Source organism: Mobula birostris, chromosome 2 (assembly GCF_030028105.1).
Source record: "Mobula birostris isolate sMobBir1 chromosome 2, sMobBir1.hap1, whole genome shotgun sequence".
NCBI classification, from domain to species: domain Eukaryota; kingdom Metazoa; phylum Chordata; class Chondrichthyes; order Myliobatiformes; family Myliobatidae; genus Mobula; species Mobula birostris.
Window position 1 is genome coordinate 125,299,593 of NC_092371.1, and position 20,712 is coordinate 125,320,304.

Sequence of the window (20,712 nt, forward strand, 5' to 3'; positions counted from 1 at the left end):
CACTTAGCCTGTCTGGGCCACTGTAGTTTGGGCAGTGATGGGATTATCATCACAGAGGCGTGGTGTGATACAGCATAAAAACAGGCTCAGTTTCTCACTGTGCCAATAATGAAGCAGCTGTTTAAGGCCATAAGATATAGAAGAAATATTGGGCCATTTGCCCCATCAAGTTTGCTCTACCATAAAAGCAGGCTGACTTTTTTCGCAACTCCATTCTTCCTTAAACCCCTTACCTATCAGTATCTGCTTTAAATACAATTGATGACTGTGCCTCCACAGCCCTCTGTGACAATAAATTCCACAGATTCACCAGCCTCCGGCTGAATAAATTCCTCCTCATTTCCGTTCTGAAGGGACATCCCATTAATCTGAAGTTTTGCCTCCAGATCCTGGACGCTCCTACTAATGGAAACATCCTCTCCACGTCCACTCTATAAAGGCCTTTCAGTTATTGGTAGCTTTCAATAAGATTCACCTGCTATTCTTCTGAACTCAATGTGATACAGGATAGAGACATCAAACGCTCCTCATACGTGAAGCCTTTCATTCCTGGAATCATTCAATCCCATTATTTATTCTCTCCGCATCCCCAGAAAGGTGGCTTAGATTCAAACACTTACTGAAACAGAAGGGTCAATTTACAGTACAGTGACCTCTACCAACCTCTACAGCTTTGGAATATGGAAGGGGAAAGTGTGGTACCTGGAGCATCTGGGAGAAGCCCCGTTGTTGTGTATTTAATATTTCAATAATATTAGAGTAATCTTGTGTGTGTGTATATATATATTCTTGTTCATTTAAATAATTCATTACAGGTTATATGTGAAAATACATTAATTGCATATGCTATCATGCTACCACATGATAAGTACAGGCCTCACTTAAAGTAAAGACGAATCCAGATCTGCATTCCTGGACTCCCGTGTCTATCTTTGAATTAATTTAATATCTTGAAGTTACAAAACATAACATCCATGGTCCAGGGACAATGTGGAAACTCCACGCAGAATACACCTGAGGTCAGGATCGAACCTGTGTCACTGGAGATGTTCGGCAGCTTCCAAATGTATCTGAAAGTGTCTTCTAGGCCTACCACCGCACCAATTTCTTGAACTTCCAGTAATTTTCCCCCAGCTCTTCTCCTTCACCATTCCCCATTCCTGTTTCCCTCTTTATCTTACCTTCTTCCCCTGCCCATCACCTCCCTCTGGTGCTCCTCCTCCTTCCCTTTCTTCTAAGATCTTCTGCCCTGTCCTATCAGATTCCCCCTCATCCAGCCCTTTATCTCTTTCATCAATCAACTTCCCAGCTTTTTATTTCTCCCCTCCCCTTTTCCAGTTTCACTTGTCATCTGCGACCCTGTGCTTCTTGCTCCCATCCTCCTACCTCCCTGCACTGACTTCGCATCGTTTTTCCCAGTCCTGCTGAAGTGTTTCAGTTGGAAAAGTCGACTGTTTATTCACTTCCACAGATGCTGCCTGACCTGCTGAGTTCCTATAACATTTTGTGTGTTTTGCCCCATATTATTTTAAATTTCCTCTTATCAAAGAAAAGGGCCATTCGGCCTATCGACTCTTTGCCAGCTCTCAGAGCAATCCTATCAATCTATTTCCTTCCCATACTTCCTTGTGATCTGTTCTGTCACATTGCCATCAACTCCCTGCATGTTTCTCCCACCAATCAGCTGCACACCAGGATCGATTTAAAGCAGTCAATGCACCTACCACACTGCACTCTTTGGGATGTGGAGGATTTGGAGAAGGTGCAGATGAGATTTTTAGGATGCTGTCTGGATTAGAGGGCATGTGCTATAAGAAGAAGTTGGACACACTGGGGTTGCTCTCTTTGGAGCGGTGAAGGCTAAGAGGAGATCTGATAGAAGTTTATAAGATTATGAAAATTATGAGAGGCATAGATAGAGCAGACAGCTGGTATCTAAATGTTTAATACCAGAGGGGTTGCATTTAGGGTGAGCGGGGCTAAGTTCAAAGGAGATGTGCGGGTAAGTATTTTTTGCACTGAGTGGTGGATGCATAGAATGCACTACTAGTTGTAGAGGCAAATACCACAAAGATGCTTACGAGGCTCTCAGATAGGCAAAAGAATATGTAAAGAATGGGCAGATAAGCTCATAGATACAAGCAATTCTGCAGATACTGCAAATTCAGAGCAACACATGCACAATGTTGGAAGAACTTGGCTGGTCAGGCAGCATCTAAGGAGATGAATAAAGGATCAACATTTTGGACTGAGAATTCATGATGTAGACAGAAGGGTTTAGTTTATCAGACACAAGAAAATCTGCAGATGCTGGACATCCAAAGCAACACACAAAAATTGCTGGAGCAACTCATCAGGTCAGGCAGCATCCATAAAAATGAAGAGAGTTGACCTTTCCAGTTAGGTGTTTAATTAATAAGGTGTTAGTGCATGGCCAAGTGGTTAGGGTGTTCGTCTAGTGATCTGAAGTCACTAGTTCGAGCCTTGGCTGAGGCAGCATGTTGTTGTGTCCTTGAGCAAGGCACTTAACCACACATTGCTCTGCGATGACACCGGTGCCAAGCTCTATGGGTCCTAATGCCCTTCCCTTGGACAACATTGGTAGCGTGGAGAGGGGAGACTTGCAGCATGGGCAACTGCTGGTCTTCCATACAACCTTGCCCAGGCCTGTGCCCTGAAAACCTTCTAAGGCACAAATCCATGGTCTCATGAGACTAACGGATGCCTATAATAATGTAAGGAATTTGGCACAACATCGTAGGCCAATGGGCCATGTTCCTGTTCTGTACTGTTCCATATTCTAGGAAACTCGATCAGTCACAGGGAGGAATGTTTGCATTCCACACAAACAGCCCCAGAGGTGAAGATTACACCTGTGAGGCAGCAGATCCACTAGTTGTGCTACATTATCACTACTCTTCTAGATGCCTGCCTATCCATTCTTTCTCAGCAAAATTCCCAGCTCTTTAAGGAATCATGAGAATGGCAGTCGCAAGAATCTCCGGATGCTGGAATCTGGAGCAAAACTAAACAGTTAAAGAATTCAGCAGATCGGGCAGCATTGGTGCAGGCAGACGGACAGTCAGGACACTTTGCAGGGTCTAGACCTGAAACTTCATCAAAAGGCATCACCTCTGATGCCAGTACTTCCAGGGTACTGAAATGGCATGTTAGCCCAGATTTTTTTGCCAGGAGCTCTCAATAAGTTATGATGTTGTATATCAGAGATGATGGTCCATCCTAAGATAATTAGTGATACGATTTCAAAACTGTAAATATTAACATGCGCGTGGGCAAATAATCACGATTTCTAACAATAGCATTGTTAAGCATTCAGTCTCCTGGTGCTGTTAGATGGAAACTTGGGACAGAGCAGGGTTGCTTGAGTCATTCAGTATCTAAACTTCTCTCTCCCTCATGATGTTGCCTTCTTTTAACAGCTGTATAAACCAAAACATGGAAAATGATAACACTTCCCCCTAATTGAACTCAAGGGTATTTCCTTTCATCCACAGCCCTTGTTGTTAAGCATCAGACATCTCTAATATCATCAGGATCGTGGGCAGCCAGGATCCTTCAGATGTTCAAGCACCTGGAAACTGCATCGTGGGCTGCATGGCTCACATTTCAGGGACTGTGCATCCAACTATCAGATTGGGGCTGACGTACTCAGCAGAAAATTGACCAGATATTAATTTAAAACAAAATAAAAAGGAACTGTACTCACAGCCTCAAGATATCCCGAGTGTTTCATGGCTAGCGAAGTGCTGTTATAAAAAGTGTGCCAGCCAATTCCCACTCCAAGACCGGTGCCTCTGGTATTCCATTTGGGATATCATAGACCACTGTGAAGTGTACTGTTGTCATACTGGACACAGCAGAGTCCTTTATCATACAGCCAGCTCCCGTAAACAGCAACAAACCACAGGAAGGACATGATTAAGCTACAGGGAGCTGCAGAAAATGGACATGACTAAGCTAAAGAGGGGCAGCACTTAACGGTGAATGTAACACTAGTAAAATGCTAGTGACCTGGGTTAAATTCTGTCTTTGCCTGTAAGGAGTTTGTACATTCTCTCTGTGACCACGTGGGTTTCCTCCCACATTCCAAAGACGTACATGTTTAATTACTAAAACTTAGTAGCTTAATTGGTCACACGGAAGTAATTGGATGATGCTGGCTTATTGGGCCAGAAGGGCCTGTTACCATGCTGTATCTCGAAATAAAATATGAAAAAAGATCCACAGGGACAATCCCTAGACTTGAGAGTTTCAAGTCCTGTCACTCCTGTGAAGTAAATTTAATGGTCTACCACTTCACTTCAGATGGAAATTACAAGTCAACCACAGTAGTGTCTCTGGAGTCAGCTGGCAATTGGAAGGATGCTGTATAACTCTACAAATCTATGACTGAAAAATCATTCTGATATGGCGATTTGCTGGCCTTAGATACAAGGATAACTCTGCTGTGACTTCTTTGAGATCTAACTGGTTAAACATCGAAGGCAGGAGTTCCCAAGCTGAGATCCACGAACCCCTTGGTTAATGGTAGGGGGGTGTCCATGGTTTAAAAAATGTCGAGAGCCCCTGGTGTAAAGGATCAGCTGGATATCTGACAATCCAGGACTTCCCCACTGCTGCAGCAGAACGTGCCACCATAGATCTTCATACTGACAGCTCTGAATGAGCGCTTGAACCACAGCCATATGAGTCAGAAGCAAAAGGATGCTTCCAACCAAGTCACATTTGCCTCTTTGTATTCATGGAGTAAGCGCAGCAATGGGCCCGGATGAGTGTTCGACTTGGGTTTGTTCCTGACCATTGGTGTTGTCCTGGTAAAGCCTGCATGTTCTCCCTGTGCACCCCGCCCCCCCCATGGACCACCCTGAGTGCTCTGGTTTTCTCCCACACTCCAAAGGTGTCTGGGTTGATGGAGTTAATTGACTTTTGTAAATTGCCCCCAGATGTGTAGGTGAGTGGTATAAACTGGGGGGGGGGGCAGATGGAAAAACGGTTCATGGGAATGTGGGAAGAATTAAAATGGGATAGGATATACAGAGAATGCAGACACTGTATTCTCGACAACAATCTTCTGCAGGAAATCCGTGGGTTGAGGAGCATCTATCAGAGGTAAAAGTCCTGATGCAGGTTTTAATCTGAAACATTATCAACTCCTTTCCCCCTACAGATGTTGTTCAATCTACTAAGCACCTCCAGCAGTTTATTTGTTAATTAAAATGAGATTTGTGTGTGATCTGAGCGGATAGGTGGTTGATGGGCAGCACACATTCAGTGGTCCGAATGGCCTATTTTCGTACTCTATGACTCTATGCAAGTCTTCTTTGCTTTCTCTTTTTGTAAAATCAGACCTCTGCTGTGCTGTGCCTGATTACTTAAGAGGTTGTACATAAACAATGAGGCTTTCTCTTCCACCATGCACAGGAACCTGGCCTCGGACCTCCAGCCCTGCATGCTTCCGTTCGTTGTCAGCCTCTCTTATGGACAACCTCCAAAGATGTCAGTGTCCCAAAATCTTGGTCAAGGCAGGTGTTGGATTACAAAACAGAGTCACAGGCCTTTCAGCCCAGGTTGTCCATGCTAACTAAATTGGTTCCTGAGAGCCATGATAGGCTGTGACAGTCAGTCTGCCCATATCTTGCTTTCTCTAGGACTATTGATGGGAGGAACTGTTGCACAGTGCAAAATCACCTGTCAAATCACCCTGACCTAAAAATTAACAATGAGTCATGAGAATGATGTGATTGCAGAGTTTGGTTAGTCTGTGATGTGTAATTCAACTCCTAGCATCCTAAAGCCTTTACACCATCTACAAACTATGTCAGGGTGTGACCTGAGCTGCAACAACGTTCAAAGTGTTCTATCCCACCAAAAGAAGGACCAAAAACCTGCGTAAATTAGCATCCCATCTTCCTCACTAGGTGGAGTGGGGTAGAGATAGATCTCTACCAAAGGAGGTGTAAGGCTAGCCTGCAGGTGATCTTTGGGCAAGGTGTAGCACCTGCTTAGCTCCCTGATCAGGGTCAGGTGAAGCCATGGGAGCAGGTGGTGGATGGTCCTATGAATAGCTGGTGCATATCACAAGTTCTGCTTATATGACCACTGACACCAGGCAGACAATCTCTAAAGAGTATTGATAACGGCTGGGGTTACCCATCTTGTTAAGATGCTGCCCAGAAGAATGCAATGGCAAACACTTCTGTAGAAAAGTTTGCCAAGAACAATCATGGTCACAGAAAGACCATGATCACTGATGTCATATGACATGGCACATAATGAACAAATTCTCTCTAAGCTTTCATCCCTTGCACAAGTAGTGCACAAAGACTATAGTGTATACCTCCTGTACAGCGCATCGCAGTTGCTCGCCCACACTACTCCAACATCACCTCCCAGTCCCATTAGGAAAAACAAGGGCTGCAGGTGAATGGGAACACCATCACCTGCAGAATCCCCTCTAAATTGTGCAGCTTAGTTGGAAACATACTTCATTAGGTCTGCAATGGTTTGAGAAAGTGTCTCATCATACCTCAGGGTCAGAGAGCTATACAGTTCAGAAACAAGCCCTTCAGCCCAGTCTCCATGTTAAACATTTAAGCAAAGCCATTTGCTCATGTTTGAAATGTACCTCTCTAAACCAAGGGTTCCCAACCTGGGGTCAGCAGACCCCTTGGTCAATGGTAGGGCATAAAAAAAAGGTTGGGAATCCCTGCTAAACCTTTCCTATCCATGTTCACATGACTAGGAAATGTATTTTAAATGGTGTTAATGTAACTTAGCAGCTCATTCCATACATGCACAATCTTCTGCATGTAGGAGTTGCCCCTCAAGTCCCTTTTAAAACTTCCCCCTCTCATCTTAAAGCTATGCTCTTTCATTTTTGACTAGCTTTATCTGGGAAAAGAACAGTGTCCATTCACCCTATCTGGGCTTCTCATGCTTTAATACACCTTCATAAGGTCACCTCTTCTATCACCTACTGTATGATCCAAGGAATAAAGATCTGGCCTGCCCTACAATACAAACCTTCGAAACCTGGCAACATTCTTGTAAATTTCCTCTGCACTCCTTCTGGTTTAATAATATCATTTCTATAATGGGGTAACTAAATTTGTACATAGTGTTTCAAGTGCGGACTCACCAATGTCTTGTACAACTGCAAAATAACGTTTCATGGGCGGTTAGGGATGGACAGTAAATACTGGCCTGATCAGATGTCAGAAATGAATAAATAGATCTCTAAAAGGCAGAGATTGCGACCCCATCGGCCGAGGTCCTTCCGCCCCGCGCCCCGTGCCCCGTGCCCCGTGCCCCGTGCTACTCAGACACACTTACCACAAGCTCTGCAAACCTAGCGTTGAGTTCGTCGGTGGGTGGCATGGGCAGGGAGAACTCCAGCAGCTGCAGAGGCACGCTGCTGTCCTTGAAGGTGATCTCTGGATGCTCGCTACTCCGGAAGCAGCAAAGGAATCCCAAAACATGACGGTTCCGCTTCCGAGGCGCCATGGTCAGCATCTGTAGTGCTAGCTAGAGCTCATGGTCTGAAACAAGGTGGAGAAAGAGTCATAAATATGAGAGGACCTTTAAGCTCTATCTCTGTGATTGGGTTATACAGCATGGAATCAGGCCCTTTGGTCAACTGAAGCCTTGCCCACTATCAATCACCTATTTATCCTTGTCCAATTTGTTTTAATTCTCTCCACATTCCTATCAATTGCCCTCAGATTCTGACACTCTACTGCACACATGGAGGTAATTTACAATGAACAATTAACCCACTGACCCACATATCTTTGGGACGTGAGAGGAGAAAACCAAAGCATTCAAAGGAAATCCACCCAGTCACAGGCAGAACCTGAAAACTCCATACCAACAGCACCTCAAGGTCAGGATCGAATTGGGATCACTGGACCATGAGACTGCAGCTCTACCTGCCGTCTGTCTAAACTGCAAGAATGAAAACTTAAATGGAAGATGACCCAGCATCTCAGTAGTTATCAAATTGGGCCATGGTTCAGAGCAGGTGAATTCAAAACCAGTCCCAAAAGTCTTAATTTATTGTTAATTTGTTAATAACTAGTAAAAGTGACTACAAAGATATCTGAAATCAGAAATATTCAACTTTATTGTCATTCCTTAAGAAACACTTCTCACACATACGCGAATTTGCCCAAACCAACTGTATATGGTTGGCTGTGATGTGTTTCTGTAGTTGATCTGATTTCTACTAACGGAGCAAACAGCGCCAGTCAGGACAACAAAGATGGACACTGAAATGACAGTAGTGTTCACGACCTAAGGTCAAATATATTAAAAACAATATTACTATGTCAGGTATAGTGTGGAGCAACAAACAATCCACTGGAGGAACTCAGCAGGTTGAGCAGCATCTATGGGGGAGGGTGGTAGGAAAAAGGAATCATTGAGGTTTTGGGTTTGAAACTCTGTATCAAGTTGTACCAAAAAAATTGGGCTCTCCAATTCCTTACGGAAGAGAAAAATCATTCTTACCACTGACAACTGACTCTAGGCACACTACTGCCATCTGAAGTGAAGCAGTGAACCACTAAGTTCATGGAATATTAAGTATCGAGTTAGAGAGTCCTAGAACTATACAGCATGGAAACAAGCCCTTCAGCCCAGCTTGTCCATACTAACCAAGTTGACTGACTGAGCTAGCCCCTCTTTCTGCAAAGTTAAGTGTCCCCAGCTCTGCCACTTCCTCTGGCAGCTTGTTCCACCAGACATGCCTACCAATCTCTTTGTGGAAAAAAGTTGTCCCTCAGAACCCTGTCACCTTAAACCTATGCCTTCTAGTTTTGGACTCCCCTACTCTGTGACCATTCACCTTCTCTATCCCCCTGATGAGCTTATAAATCTCGATAACGTCACCCCTCTGCCAAGGGGAAAAAAGGGATGGACAACAAATTAGGGACAGACATTAAAAGGCATCCATCAGTCTTGCAAGATAATGGATCTGTGCCTGGAAAATCTTCATCCTCCAGGGCGCAGGCCTGGGCAAGGTTGTATGGAAGACCAGCAAGTCTCCCCTCTCCACGACACCAATGTTGCCCAAGGGAAGGGCATTAGGACCCATACAGCTTGGCACCAGTGCTGTCGCAGAGCAATGTGTGATTAAGTGCCTTGCTCAAGGAGCTAACACGTTCCCTCGGCTGGGGCTCGAACTCACGATCTTCAGGTCGCTAGTCCAATGCCTTAAGCACTTGGCCACATGCCAAGGGACGGACATTATAGATGTATATAACATCATGGGGCACAGGTAAAGTGAACTGTCACAGTTTTTTTTTCCTGAAGAAATGGGAGTCTAAATTCAGAGAACACATTTTAGGGTGAGAGGGGAAAGATTTAAGAGGGATTTGAGGTCCAGTTTTTCAGTGGTGGGTATGTGAGATGTGCTTTCAAGGTAAGTGGTAAAGACAGCTACAATTAGAATACTTAATAGATATTTGTACAGGGAAAGTTTAGAGAGCTAAATGTGGGCAATCGGGACTAGTGTGGGATGATAATATGGTTGGCATGGAATCATTGGGCCAAAGGGCCAGTTTCCATACTCTACAACACATTGTGTTGCCTTGTTCCTACCACAGTAAGCTTTGCGCTCGAGCTGTGTGCTAAATCATTCTGAGGGTGATGTCTTTCCAGCTCAGTAGCTGCACAGAGCTGCTTCAATAATAGAGAAAGCAGAAACTGTCTCCACACTTCATAGTGACTGAAACAAAGACTCCCGTTGGTAAGAGTCAAAGGCTGCCTGGAACTGTCCAACAAGAGCCATCACAACTCACGTCAGCTACACTGACTGCGGCTGTGCGGCTGCTTCGGGTGCTGCAGGGAGAACAATAACAGTTTCACAAACACTTGCTCTATTCTTGTCAACTCAAGTGGAGCTAACAGAGATTATGGCGAGCACCAGTGTGTGACAAGCCACAGTCAACTAATCAAAGGCTATCTGAGCCTTGGCCAGACCTCCAAGGTTAAGGGTGGCTTATTTCCTCTGCGGTGCTGAGGAGTGGGAGCTGCCTGTGTGTAATTACTTTAGTTGTGGTATCACCACAACTAAAGTACACAGAACTGACAGAATGTCTTGGTAGGGAGATGCAAGATAAGTGGAAACTAGGTTCTGCTGAACCATTTTAGCAGGTGTACACTTGTGGACGCTCATTCTCTCTCTCTCTCACACACACACGAGAATTCATATATGCACTCACATATACAGAAGAAAATACACACACATAGACAGTGACTTTCACTGGGAATAATTCCAACACACATTGATTCTCACTAGGTATAGCTTCATAGACATTAAATTTCACTGGGGTGCAGTCCCACATACTGATCTTCACTAGGGTAGAGTTCCATAAATGTTGACTCTCACTGGGGTACAGTCCCTCACCTTCTTACAAATCTGTAAGACCCTCACAAATTTCAAATGGATATATGGAGAGTATTCTGACTGGTTGCTTCACAGTCTGTTATGGATGGACGAACGCACAGAAACGCAATAGACCGAAGAGCGGTTACAAATTCAGCTAGCACCTCCTTCTCCATCATCAAAGGCATCTTCAAGAGGCAATGCCTCAAGTAGTCAGCAACCATCACCATATGGGGCACAACATCTTTCCATTACTACCATCAGGGAGGAGGTACGGGAGCCTGAAAACCCATACTTAGTGCTTTAGGAACAGCTTCTTTCCCTCCATCATGAACACGACCTCTTAATTCCTTTTTTTTGCCTCGTGTTTTGCAATGTATAATAATTTTATGCTGAGCAAAACAATAATTGAAGTCTGTTAATAGATCTGATTCTGATACATTTCTAAGCCAGCCTGGTGTGCAACTTGTCGAGGAAACTGCAGGTGGTGGTGTTCATAATTGCCAGTGTCTTTGCTGTAGCAGAAGTCACTAGTTTAGGAGGTGCCATCAGAGTAGACTGAAGAACTACCTGGAGTACACCTTGTACACAGAACACTGTGACTTCTGTTTAGATGGAGGTGAAGAGAAGGCAGAGTTAGGATGTTTACTTATATTGCTTTATTATTGTCACATGTACCAAGAAACAGTGAAAAGCTTTTGTTTACATATCACCTGGACAGATCATCATGCCATACATAAGTATATCGTGGTATTAGTATAGAAAACAATGCAGAATATTGTTTTACAATAGTATAAAAAGGGAGAAAGTGCAGTGCAGAATGGGAAATAAAGTGCAAGGGCCACGACAATCTGAATTGGGAGACCAAGAACATAAACACGAGAAATTCTGCAGATGCTGTAAATTCAAAGCAACGCACACAATATGCTGCAGGGACTTGGCAGCATTTATTGAAATAAACAAACAGTCGATGATTCGTGCCAAGATCCTTCGTAAGGGCTAGAAAGAAAGTGGGAAGTCGTCAGAGTAAAAAAAACTGGAGGGAGGGGGAAGGAGGATAGCAAGAAGGTATTAGGTGAAACCAGATGGGTAGGAAAGATAAAGGGCTGGGGGCAATGAATCTGATAGGAGAGGAGAGTGGATCATAGCAGAAAGGCATGAAGGAGCCAGGAGATTGTTGATGGGCAGGTGAGAAGAGGTAAGAGGCCAGTGTGGGGAATAGAAGAAGAGGAGAGATCAAGAATTCAATTTTAGTGGACAAGAGATCCATTCAAGAGTCTGATAACAGAGATAGATGCTTTTGTATCTTCTGCCTGATTGGATGTGGGAGAAGCAAGAATGGCCAGGGTGGGAGGGGTCCTTGATTATGTATCACCGATGTGGTCTGTTTTGTCCTGGGTAACATAGCAGCAGGGCTATTGTGAATTATCTTTAACATGAGTATTGCCACTATTAACATGCTATCTGGTGGGGTTAACAAAAGCTTTTCTTTATTTTCCATACCCTTTAAGAGTCTAACCCTCGCACAGTTTTACACGCTGTTTGTTAAGAATTACAACATTTCTGGAGGCTGGCTTCCATTCATCACTCAGACAGAGCCAACTGATAAGAGCTTGATTGGTATCACTGCATAATGACTCCATTGTCAGTGTAGCATGCCAGAATGGTAGGCGATGAACCAAGGGAATCTTGGTCTATTTTTTGCAGAGCAATTCCTGTACATTGACAATAAACAGCAAAAGCTCAGTAACCAAAGGAGAAGGGGACATCTTAGACCAGCTGTGTGTCTGTCTGAGAATGTCTCACACACACATGTACCTTTGGACTGTTGTGGAGTACTGGTGACGAATCCCCTTCTGCGGGTTAAAGTAGTGCACACGATCACACAACCCAGTTTTTAGCCAAGATGAGATCAACACTGATACCTGACTGAGCCTGGAGTTTACCTTTTGCATGATCCACTCCCATGCTGGAAGCCAGGTGCAGCAGTTGAAGCAGATGAACACAATATCAGGCTCAAGTAAACAATTCAAAGACAATGATCAGTGAAATTGCTCTGCCCTAAATCTGCTTACCATAATTTATAATGAAAACAGGAAATGCCGGAAACACTCTGTGGGCCAATCAGCATCAATTGGAAGAGAAGCAGGAATTAATGATTAATGTTCTGATGAATTGTTATTATCTGAAGCCCGACCTCTCTCTAGTGAGATGTGTGACTGTGCCTCTTTGTATTTCCACTATTTCCTGTTTTTATTTTATATTTGAACAACGCCCAATTAGCGAATAGGATTGATTGATAAAAGCAAATAAAAATAAGGCAGGGGTAAGTGGAGCGGCCATTGCAGGAGTGGACAGTTTTAGAGTGGTTATTTGACGCCTAAGATCTTCGAGGCTTCAGCAAGGAGAGGCTTGTGTTACAAAAGGTGAAAGGCTGTAGGTATTTTTTTTCCAGTTTATTTATTGTTTCCTTCTTTATATTTGCACAGTTAGAACAGTGGTGATGACAGGCAGGATAGTTGAATGTTCATCTTGTGGGATATGGGAAGGCAGAGAGACTTCCAGTGTCCCTGATGACTTCACCTGCAAGAAGTGCATCCAGCTGCAGCTTCTAACACTTCGCATTAAGGAGTTGGAGTTGGAAATGGGTGAACTCCTGATCATTCGGGATGCTGAGGGGGTGATAGATAGGGCATATAGAGATGTAGTTATACCCAAGGTGCAGGATACAGGAGACTGGGAGACAGTGAGGTAGGGGAAAGGGGTTAAATAGACAGTGCAGAGTATTCCTGTGCCCATCCACTTTGGACATTGTTGGGGGGGGGGAATGACCGAGTGAAATGTCACAATGGACAGTTCTCTGGCACTCAGTCTGCCTCTGTAGCTCAGATGGGAAGGGGGGGAGAAGAGGTGAGATGTAGTGACAGGGGATTCGTTCATTCGGTGAACAGAAGGAGGTTTTGTGGATGAGAACAAGAATGCTAGATGCTATGTTTTCCCCCTCCCCGGGTACCAGGGTCTTGGTCATCTCGGATCAAGTCCTCAGCATTGTTAATAGGAGGGTGAGCAGCCAGAGGTCGCGGTCCATGTAGGTACCAATGATATGGGTACGAAGAGTGACAAGGTTCTGCAAAATGAGTTCAGGGAGTTACGTGCCAAGTTAAAGGACAGGAACTCCAGGGTTGTGATTTCAGGATTGCTTCCCATTTCATGTGCTAGTGAGGCCAGAAGTAGGAAGAACATTTATACATCTAAGGAGTTGGTGTCGGAGGGAGGACATCAAATTTTTAGATCATTGGGCTCTCTTCCAGGAAAGGTGGGACCTGTACAGAAAGACGATTTGCACCTGAACTGCGGGGGACTAATACCCTAGCAGGAAGATTTGCTTGTGCAGCATAGGAAGAGGGGTTTAAGTGAGATGTTCAGGGAAATGGGAACCAGAGTGCCAGAACAGATAGAGGAGAGATTGGAGAGATTGTGGAGACAGATGTTGTTAAGACCTCAGACAAATTCAGGAACCAAAAGGTTGAGCAAAGTACAACTAATGTTCTGAGCTGTGTATATTTCAATGCAAGAATATTGTAGAAAAGGCAAATGAGCTCAGAGCATTGATTAACACATTGAATTATGACTTTGTAATCATTAGCGAGACTTGGTTGCAGGACGAGCAGGACTGAAATCTCAATATTCCAGGGTTCCGTTGTTTTAGATGAAACAGAGTGGGAGAGATCAAAGGAGGAGGGGTGGTGCTACTAGTCAGGGAAAATGTCACAGCAGTGCTCAGTCAGGACAGACTGGAGAACTTGTCTAGTGAGGCTTTATGGGTGGAACTGAGGAATAAGAAAGGTATGACCACGTTAATAGGGCTCTATTACCGACCACCCAACAGCTTGTGGGATTTAGAGGAACAAATTTGCAGAGAGAACGCAGACTGTTGCGAGAAAAATAAGATTGTTATAGCAGGCAATTTTAACTTTTCACATATTCACTGGGACTTCCACACAGGAATTTATCAGTACATAGAAGTCCCAATGAAGGAATGTGAGATACCAGAAAAAAATCTGAAGAAGCTGGAGATCCAAGCAACACACACAAAATGCTGGAGGAACTCAGCAGGCCATGCAGCATCAATGAAAAAAAGTGTAGCTGACATTTTGGGCTGTGACCCTTCATCAGGACTGGAGTAAAAGAGAGGTTTGATCTACATGTTGAGATTCTAAATTGAGGAAAGACCAATTTTGACGGTATCAGAAAGGATCTGGCAAGTGTGGATTGAGACAGGCTGTTTTCTGGCAAAGGTGTACTTGGTGACGGGGAGGACTTCAACAGTGATTTTTTGGGAGTACAAGGCTTGTATGAGTCTGCCAGAATAAAAGGTAAAGATAACAGGTTTAGGAAACTTTGGGTTTTCAAGAGATATTGAGGACCTGTATAAAGGAGGTGCATCACACACAAAAGTTGCTGGTGAACGTAGCGTTCACCAGCAATTTTTGTGTGTGTTGCTTGAAATTCCAGCATCTTCAGATTTCCTCATGTTTGCGTTTTTAAAAGGAGGTGCAGAGCAGGTATAGGCAGGTAGGAACAAATGAGGTGCTTATGGAGTGTAAGAAATTCAAGACAACACTTGAGAAGGAAATCATGAGGAAAAAAGAAGGCATGAGATTGCCCAAGGTGAAGGAGAATCCAATGACATTCTACAGATCTGTTCAGATCAAAACGATAGCAAGGGACAAAACTGGTCCTCTGGAAGGTCAGAATGGTAATCTATGCATGCAGTAAAGAGATGGGGGACATCATAAATGGATTTTCAGCATCTGTATTGACTCAGGAGACGGACACAGAGGTTATACAAGTGATGCAAAGCAGCAGCAAGTTTACTGACTATATACAGGTTACAGAGTAGGGCATGTTTCCTGTCTTGGGCAAATTAAGGTGGATAAATACCCAGGCCCAGAGATATTTAAATCATCCTTAGCAAGTAGTATGGTACCAGAGGATTGGAAGATAGCTAATGTTGTTCCGCTGTTTAAGAAAGGCTCTAAAATTACACCAGTAAATGATAGGCCAGTAAGCTTGGCATGAGTGGTGGAAAGTTATTGGAAGATATTCTAAAGGACCAGATATATGAGTATTTAGATTGACAGGGATTGATTAGGGTTAGTAGGCATGGCTTCGTGCATAGTAAGCTGTGTCTAACCGATCTTGTAGAGTTTTTTTGAGGAAAATTGGTGAAGGCAAGGCAGTGACAAGGTCCCGCATGGAATACTGGTCAAGATAGTTCAGTCGCTCAGCATTCAAGATGAGGTAGTAAATTGGATTAGGTATTGGCTTTGTGGGAGAAACCAGAGAGTGAAAGTAGGTGGTTGCCTTTCTGGGTGGAAGCCTAAGACTAGACAAGTGGCACAGGGATCACTGTTGTACCCATTGTTGTTTGTCATCTATATCAATGATCTGTATGATAACTTTGTTAACTGGATCAGCAATTTTCTGATGACACTGAGCTTAGGGGTGAAGTGGACAGCGAGGAAGACTAACAGAGCTTGCAGTGGGATCTGGACCAGCTGAAGAATGGGCTGAAAAATGCAGATGAAATTTAATGCAGACAAGTGCAAGGTGTTGCACTTTGGTAGGACCAACCAGGGTAGGTCTCACACACTGAACATTAAGGTACTGAGGAGTGTAGTGGAACAAAGGGATCTGGGAATACAGGTCTGTAATTCTTTGAAAAGAGGTCATAAAGAAAGCTTTTCGCACACTGCCCTCATAAATCAAAGTATTGAGTACAGGAGATGGGATGTTACATTGAGGCTTTATAAGATGTTAGTGAAACCTATTTGTCCTACACTGTGGCAGAAGGCTCACAATGTAATATCCAGGAGTTGAACCAGCAAGCTTTTCATGAGCATCTGAAAAGTTTATCACACTCAGGAGAACTAAATAACTGTTAAGAAAACAGTTAATTCCTTGCAGAGAGGTGCTTTTTGCAACAGTGGCAGAGCAGAAACAACCCACCTCCCTCTGCTGCTGTGCCTTATTGCTGTTCCATCCTTAATGTGTGCTGTGGGTCACAGTGCTGCACAAGCACTGTTTCAGTATTCAATTACTTGTATTTGGAGGTAGTAAATCCTTTTAGTCAGTCTGAGGCTTAATAACCACAGAAAGACTACAGAAGTTAAATGCAAACCCTCATTCCCATGCTATCATCATGGTCATTACTGAACTCCATGGATTGAAGATATGGATGAAGAGGTGATGATATGTTCATCTACACCAATGGCTCCCAACCTGGGGTCTACAGGTACCTTAGTCTATTGCATAAAAATGGTTGGGAACCCCTGAATTACACGAAGAACTTCGATCATGGACTTCAAATCCACTTCTCTGGTTTTTTGCAACATCATTATTTCAGGGTGGTGAGATGGTTTTAACAGTATGGCCAGACCTCTTTCAGTTCAGTTGCATCAGATATATCATTACATCTTCTTGTGCACACCCGATGCCCAGAATTGAAGGTGTGGACAACAGTTAGGAAAGTAGAATTGATATCAAAAATCAGGTCAGTCAGATGGTAAAAGGCTCTTTGACCAATTTCCCTGACTCACCTAGTCCCATTTACCTGTATTAGAACAATATCATTCTAGATCTTTCCTATCCATGTAAGGTCTATGCGTCTTTCGGACATTATCATCTCTAAACATTTCCTCTGACGGTTGTATACTTGAACCACAGTTTGTGTAGAGTAAGCTGCTTCTCAAGTCCCCTTTAAAGTATTCCCCTGTAACCTTAAATCTATGTCCTTTAATTTTAAATAGTCCAGTACTCTGGGAGAAAAAAAAAGACTGTGACTACTCATTCCATCTATGCCCCTCATAATTTTCAAAATTCAAAGTAAATTTTCTTATCAAAGTACATATCTGTCACCATATACAAGCCTGAGATTCATTTTCTTCTGGGCATTCCCAACAAGCTATAGAATAGTAACTATAACCGAATCTATGAAAGACCACCAAACTAGGGCTTTCAACTAGAGTGCAGAAGAAAACAAACTGTGCAAATGAAAAAAGAAGAAACAATAATATAAATAAATAAGCAACAAATATCTAGAACATGAGATGAAGGGTCCTTGAAAGTGAATCTATTGGTTGTGAGAAAATATCATTGATGGGGCATGTGAAGTTGAGTGAAGTTATCCCCTTTGTTCAGGAGCCTGATGGTTGAGGGGTAGTAACTGTTCCTAAACCTGGTGGTATGAGTCCTAAGGCTCTTGTACCTTCTTCCTGATGGCAACAGCAAGAAGAGAGCATGTCCTAATACAACTCTATATGCAGCATGGAGGAAAGCCCTAGCCTATTCAGTGACTTTTTATAACTTAAAACCCTCCAAACATAATAGCAACGTTCTGCATCTTTCCCAACTTAAACACATCGTTCCTACTTCATTGAATGGAGGAGCAAGTTGAAAAAACAGTATAATCAACTCCTGCCCCAACTTTTTATGTCTGTATAAACCCTAAATTGGCATGTGGGGATCCATCAGTCACTGACTGGAACTGTATGAAAATTAATAATCTCACACTTTTAAGTTTTATTGGGTTCTATGGTATGTACATTTCAGCCTGCATGACCAGGAGATCATTACCAATGGTGGGTGAAGACAACAGGAAACTTTCTCCCCAAATCCAAGGCATAAAAATCATGGGAGTTAAATGTTGGAGCACATTCTCACTCTACAGAAACTGATCCCTGCACTTTGATTAGTGGATTGTAATGTTAATGGGCCAACCAAGGCTTCCCTGATGGCCTGGTGTAGCAGGGTTCATCTAACTCGGAGCATCTAGGTAAGAAGGTATCTCTGCTTTTAGATTTCTTTTTGGTCAGTGCTTCAACAAGTTTCATACTTATGAGGCTTAAAAGTTACAATGAGGCAATTCAAAATCAGAATCAGGATCAGGTTTAATATCACTGGTGTATGTTGTGATTTTTTTGTTTTGCAGCAACAGTATAGAGCAATATATTATACAAAACTATAAATTACAATAAGAAATATATATTAAAATATAATTAAAGAAGTAGTGCAAAAAGTGAGAAAAAGTAGTAAGTTAGTGTACATGTGTTTATTGTCCATTTGGAAATCTGATGGTGGAGGGGAAGAAGCTATCCCTAAGAAGCAGTTTATGATGTTATTATCTCAGAGGCTGACAACTCCTAATGAATACATGTAGGGTCCATTAGTCAGTGAGTTGAAATTGATGTATATTAATGATAGATAGCTTTCCTGATTCCATGGTATGTGAGGGAGTTTCAATGGCTACAGATCACCTGGTTATATAGAATGATTGTGGCAAGCATAACTGGGGCCCAAGTGAGTGCCCACGGCTACATCTTTGGTCTGGAGAAAATGAGAGGATCTGAATTAGAAGTTGTTGAAGGTGGGCAAGTGAAAGAGAAGTTGTTGAGCACCTTGTTGTTGAGTTGTTGAGTGTTGCTATATATAATGGTTGCTTGACAGAAAGAGCAAAGCAGTAGCTCATACCACTGGCCATGAGAGGGCACAGTTGTGTGAGCCAACAAGATGGCGATGCCAACTTCCCCCCACAGCCTAAGTGAATGAAGGGCCATGTAGAACAATGTAGACTTGGCTGCATTACCCCATGACCTCATATTAAATTTTAATCATTTTGTGTGATGTTACAAGCCAAGGTTCTTGCTCCTGTCCGAAATCCAGTGGGCAAGCCCAAGGAATACAAGAAAGAATGAGATGAAGTTTAGATCTGATGCCAATGTGACAACATGAATCATCAAAAACAACATGAGCAAAATCTCAAGAGTAGGCTGGATTCCACTGAGAAGGGAATGAAGATCTCTATAAATGCTGCCTAACCTGCCGAATCCCCCATGTCTTTGTGTGTTGCTATAGATTTCCAGCACCTGCAGTCTCTTGTGTCTGCGGGTACATGAAGAGGCAGGGAAAGGAATATACAGAATGGAGGCAAATTTGATTCAGGTGGGTGAGGGAGTTTTAACGATACGTTCAGACCTCTTTTAGTTCTGTTGCATTTAACATCTTGACGCACACCCTCAAGTGCTCTCAGTCCCCTGAATCAAGGGTGTGGGCAACAGGCAGAAAAGTGCAATTGAGGCCAACCATCAGATCGATCACTACTCTACAATCAAGAAGTCATACAGCACTGAAGCAGGGCTTTGGCCCACCGTGTCTACGCTCCTGGACTCAAAACCACTTCCCTGCTTGAACTCTGTAACACTTGATTCCACTAAATTTCCATCCTCAATATATTCAATGAGATTTACAAAGAATGCTACTGTGACTTGAAGGACTGGGTCACAGAGGGAAGTTGAACAGGTTGGGAATTCATTCATTGAAACACTCATTCATTGGAACACAGGGGGAAATGAGTGTTCTTATAGAAGTGCATTAACTGATGAGGGAAATAGATAGGATGAAAGCTTTTCTCAGGGTTGAGGAATCAGAAATTAGATTTAATGCGAACCTGAGGGGCAACTTTTTCACCCAGAAGAATATGGAATGAACTGCCACAGAAAGTGGGTGAGGCAGGATCATTAACAGTGTTTAAAAGACATTTTTACAGTAGATGGATAGGAGTGTTTTGGAGGGATATGGACCAAAGATGGGAAAGGATGAGCTCAGATGGGTGTGTTAATCAGCTTGACCAGTCGGACTGAAAAGCCTGTTTCTGTACCAATGATTTACCCTCCTCTCTCTGAGATAAGAATTCTGAAGTCAAGATACTCTGAGAGAAGAAATTCTGCCTTGATGTCCTAAACAGATGACCCCTTAATCCGAGAGCATGACTGATTGTTCTTAATAACCCCACGTGAAGAACCATCCTTATCAGCCTTCCTTGTACCTGTCCATATTAATCCACCTGCCCTTGGTTCATGGCCTTCTAACGCCATGGCAATTAATACTCATTGTGATAACTCTTAAACATTGTGCAGGGACAGTGCACGCCTGTATTTCTTTCTTACCCTTTTGTTACAGATACTCCCTCACACCCACTCACACATTCTGTTCTCCCCTGCACACTTGCTGTAAGCATGGACTCTGCAATGGAAGGAGCAACAAACCAGTGCTCTTTACCATCAGCGACCCAGCAGGCATTCATGGCGACCTCACCAGAAATATTTTTAGAGTCACTTCATGAGATAGGCAATATTTTCTGAAATTGAGAATACTGAAAACCAGTGAGCCTACACTTCAGTCTTCACTTCAGACATGACTGAAGCAACTTGGGTCAACTTACAGAAATAAATCAGAGGGATAAA

The 20,712-nt window shown here is 43.3% G+C and overlaps 1 protein-coding gene across 4 annotated transcripts in view; it reads right to left on the reverse strand.

Annotated features, from left to right (window-relative positions):
* daam2 (dishevelled associated activator of morphogenesis 2) overlaps positions 1–20,712 on the reverse strand; it is a 698,379-nt gene that overhangs the window by 530,943 nt on the left and 146,724 nt on the right. For all 4 annotated transcript variants that reach the window (XM_072247466.1, XM_072247475.1, XM_072247485.1 and 1 more), the window contains exon 2: positions 7,354–7,559. In XM_072247466.1, the coding sequence (XP_072103567.1) occupies positions 7,354–7,533 (180 nt within the window). In that variant the 5' untranslated portion in view covers positions 7,534–7,559. The remainder of the gene's footprint in view (positions 1–7,353; positions 7,560–20,712) is intronic.